The sequence below is a fragment of the Neomonachus schauinslandi genome, chromosome 1 (assembly GCF_002201575.2).
Source record: "Neomonachus schauinslandi chromosome 1, ASM220157v2, whole genome shotgun sequence".
Classification (NCBI taxonomy): Eukaryota; Metazoa; Chordata; class Mammalia; order Carnivora; family Phocidae; genus Neomonachus; species Neomonachus schauinslandi.
The window spans coordinates 152,450,291-152,457,312 of NC_058403.1; the positions used below are offsets into that span (position 1 = coordinate 152,450,291).

The 7,022-nt window shown below is 48.5% G+C and overlaps 1 protein-coding gene across 1 annotated transcript; it reads left to right on the forward strand.

Annotated features, from left to right (window-relative positions):
• Positions 1–3,281: 3,281 nt before the first annotated feature.
• LOC110569617 (F-box DNA helicase 1-like) lies at positions 3,282–6,215 on the forward strand. Its single transcript, XM_044916105.1, is given in 1 exon segment — positions 3,282–6,215. A coding segment is annotated over 1 exon segment (2,919 nt). The 5' UTR covers positions 3,282–3,296.
• The last annotated feature ends 807 nt before the right edge of the window (positions 6,216–7,022 follow it).

Consider the following 7,022-nt stretch of genomic DNA (forward strand, 5'->3'; position numbering starts at 1 on the left):
GTGACTAAGCAATAAGCAAGACAATACTGACAGTACAGGAATCTAGAGGAAGGAGAAAGATGGTAGCTGAAAAGTCTGCCTTTCCTCAGCTGACGGCAGCTTTTTAAAGTAAGAAGAAAAAGAGGACCAAAAATCAGAAAGCATGGTGGCCCAGCTATGTGGAAGACGAGTCAGGTCGGAATAGAAAGTGTTAAGAGGCAGGAGAAATGGAGCTGCCTTGCAAAAAACCACCTTGAACTTCAGGCAGAAGGTTTGGACCAGCTACAATGGCCATGGGGGGCCCCTGCTGATGTCCAGGTTTTGGGCCCTCTATATTCATCAATTGATGGTGGTGCACATCCTGGGATGGAAGCATTCACCTCTGGGGCACCACCCCTCCGACCCCACTCTGACCTTACTGATGGAGGGCAGAGCCCTCAGAACACTATGCTACCCAAGCTCTGACTCATCCAGGGACAGGAGGACCCCTCCACACCCCACCCCACACAGAGATCTGAAAATCCTCAAGTCATTGCTTGACCCAAAAATAATTGCCAAGATGCCTTTTCTAAAACACCAGCCCAGAGAGTGGGCCATGTGTCTTCTCCATTAACTACACAGCTCACCTTGAAACCCCACTCCTGGAGAAGCAATTCATTTTTCTCCACCTCCAATAAAGAAAGCCCTTGCATATTAAGAGAAATGTCCTGCAGACGAGGGTGCTCGGGAGGGGGCCGTCTTGATTAAAGCAGGTTGTTCTGCCAAGAAGTCTTGGTTTGGGGCTGTTAGTGCAGTGGGGAGGCAGCAGGCGACATGAATTGCCTTTTATCTAATTGGAAAACTCCCACCGAGTTTAGAAGTGCTCATTTAGACAGGCAGATCAATAAAAGAAATGGGGAGAGGATGGCCGTGGAGATGTTATGGAGACAACCTGGTCCTCTGTACATCTGCTTAATAAAGATTAATTCATCCTGGTTGCAGCAAAAACCGGAATACCCTCTTGGCTCCAGACTGCAGCAAGTTCCATTTATTTTCAATGAGCAGACATTTCTCATGAGTGGCGGGCAAGAGACCCCTTCCCTTGTCTCTTTATCTGGATTCAAGAGCTCTGGTGGGAGGGAAGGGAGAGGCAAGAAGAGGGAATTTGACTAGGATTGTTCTAGCGCCTACCCAAAATGGCATTCCCCCGACCCAGACTAAAGTAGAATAGAACAAAAAGCAGAGATCCGAGGAAAGGGATAGAAAAAAGAGAGAGACTAGTGAGGAGAGGTATCAGGCTCCCAGGCCATCTTATATGGTTTCATCATGTATAAGTCACACAGCCCAATAATGTGCACTTATGAGCTGTTTCAGGAAGTCCCCAGTTGAAAAAACCCTCTGTTCTCTCTCTCTCTCTCCCATTTGTCGTTGGGTCAAGGGCTCTGAGATTTCTTCCTCTTTCCCACATCACCGACCTCATAACCTTTTATCTGCTCCTGTCTTTGCTCTTGTCCCCACTCTCTCCCCCACCCCCATCCTATACTGCTGCCAAGCCCATCTCTGGTTTCGAACACCAGCTTTTGTTTCAGGCCACAGCATTGGAGCTGATTCCCTTCAAAGGGAAAACTGCTCCGTGGCTGAGGGCCAGAAAGAGAAGTAGGGTGTGCATATGTGTGTGCGTGCGCATGCATGAATGTGTGCTGGGCTGCGGGCATTTCATTTACACTGGGGAAATTTGAGCAAGCTGGGAACCGTGCTTTTGATTCATGTGTCCCTCCTTTGACTCCTGCAGAAGTTCCTCTCTGGGCAACGGCTGTGGGAGGAAACCTGCTGACACTCTGTTTCAATAATGGCCTTTTCTCTTGCACAGTCCTACGGTGAAGGCACAGACTCATACCTGGGCCATGGGTCGGTTGCCATGGAAATCACTGCAGAGTCACAAATAAGGCTGTATTATGTTCTCTCAGCAGGACCAGAGGAGAGCTAGAAGCTAAAGAGAGAAAAAGGAAGAGGGAGACAGAGCTAGAGAGAGAGCGAGAAAGAGAGAGAGAGAGAATAGAAATGCTTGCTATCAATAGCAAACCAGAAAGGAAACAAATAAAGCCATGGGGTTCTATTTGGGATAAAGCAGGTTTCAGACAAGGTGGGGCCAGAGTAGGGGAATGGCACTGTTTTCTTTAAGGGAAGTCTTCCATTTTCTGAGAGAGGGAGGGAAACCCATTCCAAATGAACCTCCAGGACCTCCTTCTCTTCTGCTGGCTTTATGCTCTCCCTCCTTATTGGGTAATGGTGCAAAAAGCCTGCAAAGGAAGGGTTGGGAGGATAAGAAAGAGCTGGAGGCAGAAAGGAGGAGGAGGTGAGTCAAGCCATTTCTCTTTCCCTCTCTGCCCCAAGATACAGAGAGGCCCTGCTCTAGTCCTTAGCAGAAACCCTGTAGCCTCTCAGCCCCTGGGTCTCTAACAAGTTCATGCCAAGCCTCCACCCTTTTTAAAACCTTAAGTCCTCCAGGATCTCAGCACCATTATTAAGATTTTTCTCCCAAGTTGGGTGCCTCTGGAGGGAGAGTATCTGCATTGTCTTCCTAAGGTCACTTTTCATTCAGAGCTTCATTGCTTTCCTCACTGTTGACAAAAGACTGAGAATCAAGACCTCGATCCAGATTCAACAAGTGAATAAAAAGCACCAAGCTTATTTCAACTAAGCCATGAGACTTTATATAGGGCAAGGAATTCTAAAATTCTGCCTTTTCCATGCTTGTTTTTTTAATAGATGCATATATATAGATTTCAGTGAACACAATGTTTTTGGAGAACACATAAAAAGTTTTCTATGATCTTTCAATCCATTATCAAGATAACCAGATTTTCAAAATCATTACAACTTTACCTGCTTCCTCAGGTAAAGAGCCTCACACCTTGTATGGTGATCACTGCAGCTAGCTCTGCCCAGTCTAGAATCTATGCAAACTGAACAGCTTCCTGGAGCACCTGGGTGACTCAGTCAGTTAAGCTTCTCACTCTTGATTTCAACTCAGGTCATGATCTCTGGGTCGTGGGATCACGCCCTGCACCAGGCTCCACGTTCAGCAGGGAGTCTGCTTGAGATGCTCTCTCTCCCTCTGCCCCTTTCCCTGCTCATGCTCTCTCTCTCTCTCTCCCTCAAATAAACAAATAAATCTTTAAAAAGAAACTGAGCAGGACTGGGAGGCTGGGTGGCCCGGGCCCTGCGGCGGCGGCAGCAGCGGTGGCGGGAGGCCCGGTCTGGAGTGCCATAGTCAAGGATGTCAAAGATACAACACTGAATTCTTCCCAGCCAGCCACCAGCGGTGCATCAATGACATGGCCAAAAGCAATTCTGTGGGCCAGGACACCTCTAAGGACTCGGAGGGGGGAATGATCTTCGCTGCAGAGAGCAATTGTGCCCTGCCTCAGGAAGGTGATGCCGAAGTAAGACTGGGCTCGTCGGGATCCACTCTGCCTGCCAGGAAGCGGTCTCGGTCCTTTGAGGACGACAGGAATCAAGGGACAGGGACCAGTCAGTGGGATGGGGTTTCTAAAAAGACTCCACGGCATCGTTTGTCCCTGTCGTGCGCAAGACCCAGGGAAGCCAGGCAAGAAGCCGAGGACTCTCTGTCACGGCACTCCGCAGAGTCTGGAGAACCTGGCCAAGAAGTGGAGGACATTGGTCCTGATCCCATTCCTGACTCTTACTATGGGCTTCTTGGGACCTTGCCCTGCCAAGAACCCCAGAGCCACACATGTAGCCTCCCCAGTGAAGTCCTCAGGCACATCTTTGCCTTCTTCCCCATGGGAGATCTCTACTGGAATGTGAGCCTAGTGTGCCACCTTTGGAGAGAGATCATCAGTGATCTGCTGTTCATTCCTTGGAAAAAGCTGTATCATCAATACCTGATGAATGAAGAGCAAGCTGTGAGCAAAGCGGATGGCATCCTGTTGAACTATGGTATTGAGAAGGAGTCAGACTTGTGTGTGCTGAACCTCATCTGCTATATGGCCACGATGAAATGTTCCCCCAGCGTGGACCCTGGACGGGCGCTGTGGAGTCTGAGGGACCACCTCCTCCTTCCTGAGGCAGAGGCATGCGTGCGTCAGCACCTCCCTGATCTCTATGTGGCGGCTGCCGGTGTCAACGTGTGGGCTCTGGTAGCGACCATCGTCCTGCTGTCCAGCAGCGTGAATGACATCCAGCAGCTGCTGTTCTGCCTCCAGAGGCCCAGCTCCACCGTGACCATGCCAGACATCACTGAGACCCTGTATTGCATCACTGTGCTTCTCTACGCCATGAGGGAGAAGGGGGTCAACATCAGCAACCAGATTCACTACAACATTTTCTATTGCCTGTATCTTCAGGAGAATTCCTGTACTCAGGCCAGACAAGTTAAAGAGGAACCATCAGTTTGGCCAGGCAAGAAAACAGCCATCCAACTTACACATGAACAACAGCTGATTCTGAGCCACAAGATGGAACCTCTCCAGGTGGTAAAGATTATGGCATTTGCAGGCACCGGGAAGACCTCTACCCTGGTCAAGTATGCTGAGAAGTGGTCTGAGAGCAGGTTTCTGTATGTGACATTCAACAAGAGCATCGCAAAGCAGGCCGGGCTAGTCTTCACCAGCAATGTCATCTGCAAAACCTTTCATTCCATGGCCTATGGACACATCGGGCAGAAGTACCAATTAAAGAAGAAATTGAATCTCTTCAAGTTGACCCCCTTCATGGTCAATTCTGTCCTCGCTGAAGGGAAAGGTGGATTCATAAGGGCCAAGCTAGTATGTAAGACTTTAGAAAAATTCTTTGCCTCGGCCGACGAGGAGCCGACTATTGATCACATGCCTATCTGGTGTAAGAACAGCCAAGGACAGAGAGTCATGGTTGAACAGAGTGAGAAGCTGAATGGTGTCCTTGAAGCCAGCCGACTCTGGGACAACATGCGGAAGTTGGGAGAATGCAAAGAAGAGGCTTACCAAATGACTCATGATGGCTATTTGAAACTCTGGCAGCTAAGCAAGCCTTTGCTTGCCTCTTTTGACGCCATCTTTGTGGATGAGGCCCAGGACTGTACCCCAGCTATCATGAACATAGTTCTGTCTCAGCCATGAGGGAAAATCTTTGTAGGGGACCCACATCAACAGATCTATACCTTCCGTGGTGCAGTCAATGCTCTGTTTACAGTCCCTCACACGTACGTCTTCTATCTCACACAGAGTTCCAGGTTTGGCGTGGAAATAGCATATGTGGGAGCTACTATCTTGGATGTCTGCAAGCGAGTAAGGAAAAAGACTTTGGTTGGAGAAAACCATCAGAGTGGCATTAGAGGTGATGCCAAAGGCCAAGTGGCCCTGTTGTCCCGGACCAATGCCAACGTGTTTGATGAGGTTGTGCGGGTGACCGAAGGAGAAGTCCCTGAGAGGATACATCTGATTGGGGGGATTAAATCCTTTGGATTGGACAGAATCATTGATATTTGGATCCTTCTTCAGCCGGAGGAAGAACGGAAGAAACAGAACCTCGTTATTAAAGACAAGTTTATTAGAAGATGGGTGCACAAAGAAGGCTTCAGTGGCTTCAAGAGGTATGTGACTGTAGCCGAGGACAAGGAGCTAGAAGCCAAGATTGCAGTCGTTGAGAAGTATAACATCCGGATTCCAGAACTGGTGCAGAGGATAGAGAAGTGCCACATAGAAGACCTGGACTTTGCAGAGTACATCTTGGGCACTGTGCACAAAGCCAAAGGCTTGGAGTTTGACACCGTGCATGTGTTGGATGATTTTGTGAAAGTGCCTTGTGCCAGGCACAACCTCGCGCAGCTGCCCCACTTCAGAGTCGAGTCGTTTTCTGAGGATGAATGGAATTTACTGTATGTTGCAGTAACCCGTGCCAAGAAGCGTCTCATCATGACCAAATCCTTGGAGAACATTTTGACTTTACCTGGGGAGTACTTCCTCCAAGCAGAGCTGACCAGTAATGTCTTGAAGACCGGAGTGGTGCGCTGCTGCGTGGGGCAGTGCAACAATTCCATCCCCATGGACACCGTGCTCACCATGAAGAAGCTCCCCATCGCTTACAGCAACAGGAAGGAAAACAAGGGTGGCTACCTCTGCCACTCCTGTGCGGAGCAGCGCATCGGGCCCTTGGCCTTCTTGACGGCCTCCCCTGAGTAGGTGCACTCCATGGAATGCACCACTGAGAACATAGTGCTGCCCAGACACGAAGCCCTGCTCTTCCTTGTCTTCTGAAAGCCAAGAGGAGCTTTCTCCATGGTATAGAATGCCTTGTGTGGACTCGAGTTACTTGAAGAAAGCCAGCGTGGGGTAGGGTTCTCACTCAGCTGAACTCTGAATTCACTCACAGAGCATTTTTTGAGGAATACGAAGCCAACAAGAGTTGGACCTGCCATTTCTCCATTCCCTGTAGGTAGCCAGTTCCCACTGCCCCTGCTCTATGCGCATCAGGCTGTGGGTGCGGGGGATGTTCTTTTGATAAAAAAACATTTTATGTATTTAAACTTTTATTACAAGATTTCAATTAAACAGGCATTGTAGCACTGGCAAAAAAAAAAAAAAAGAAAGAAACTGAGCAGCTTCCTCTTAATATGGTTTGGGTAGCACTAAAAGTCTCACAGACCTAAAATTTTCTTCCCCATCAACTAACATCAGTGCCTAAAATCTCACATTCATGTTATCCCTTTTAACAAAATGTTAGGACAATCCTTCCTAACTTTTCAGTATGAATGTGTTTTCAGATTAGCTGAGTAAGTGAAACTTGGGATGAATACATACTGGTGCATACAGTGGAGGACAGGATAGCCCTGTCTGTCTCCTTGGTAGTGGGAAATATTTGATATGGAATCCAGATGCATGATTTATTGTATACATGACCCAATTACATGACCGCCAAATATTTGAGGGTTATCACAGGTGCCTGAGGGAAAGAGGAAGAGAAAATAATATTCTGGGTGAATGCATTACCACAGGTTTTCAGCCTTGAACTCCCATCTAAAGGCACTGCCTTGGTGCGTTGAGCTAGACCACATGTCCCCATGT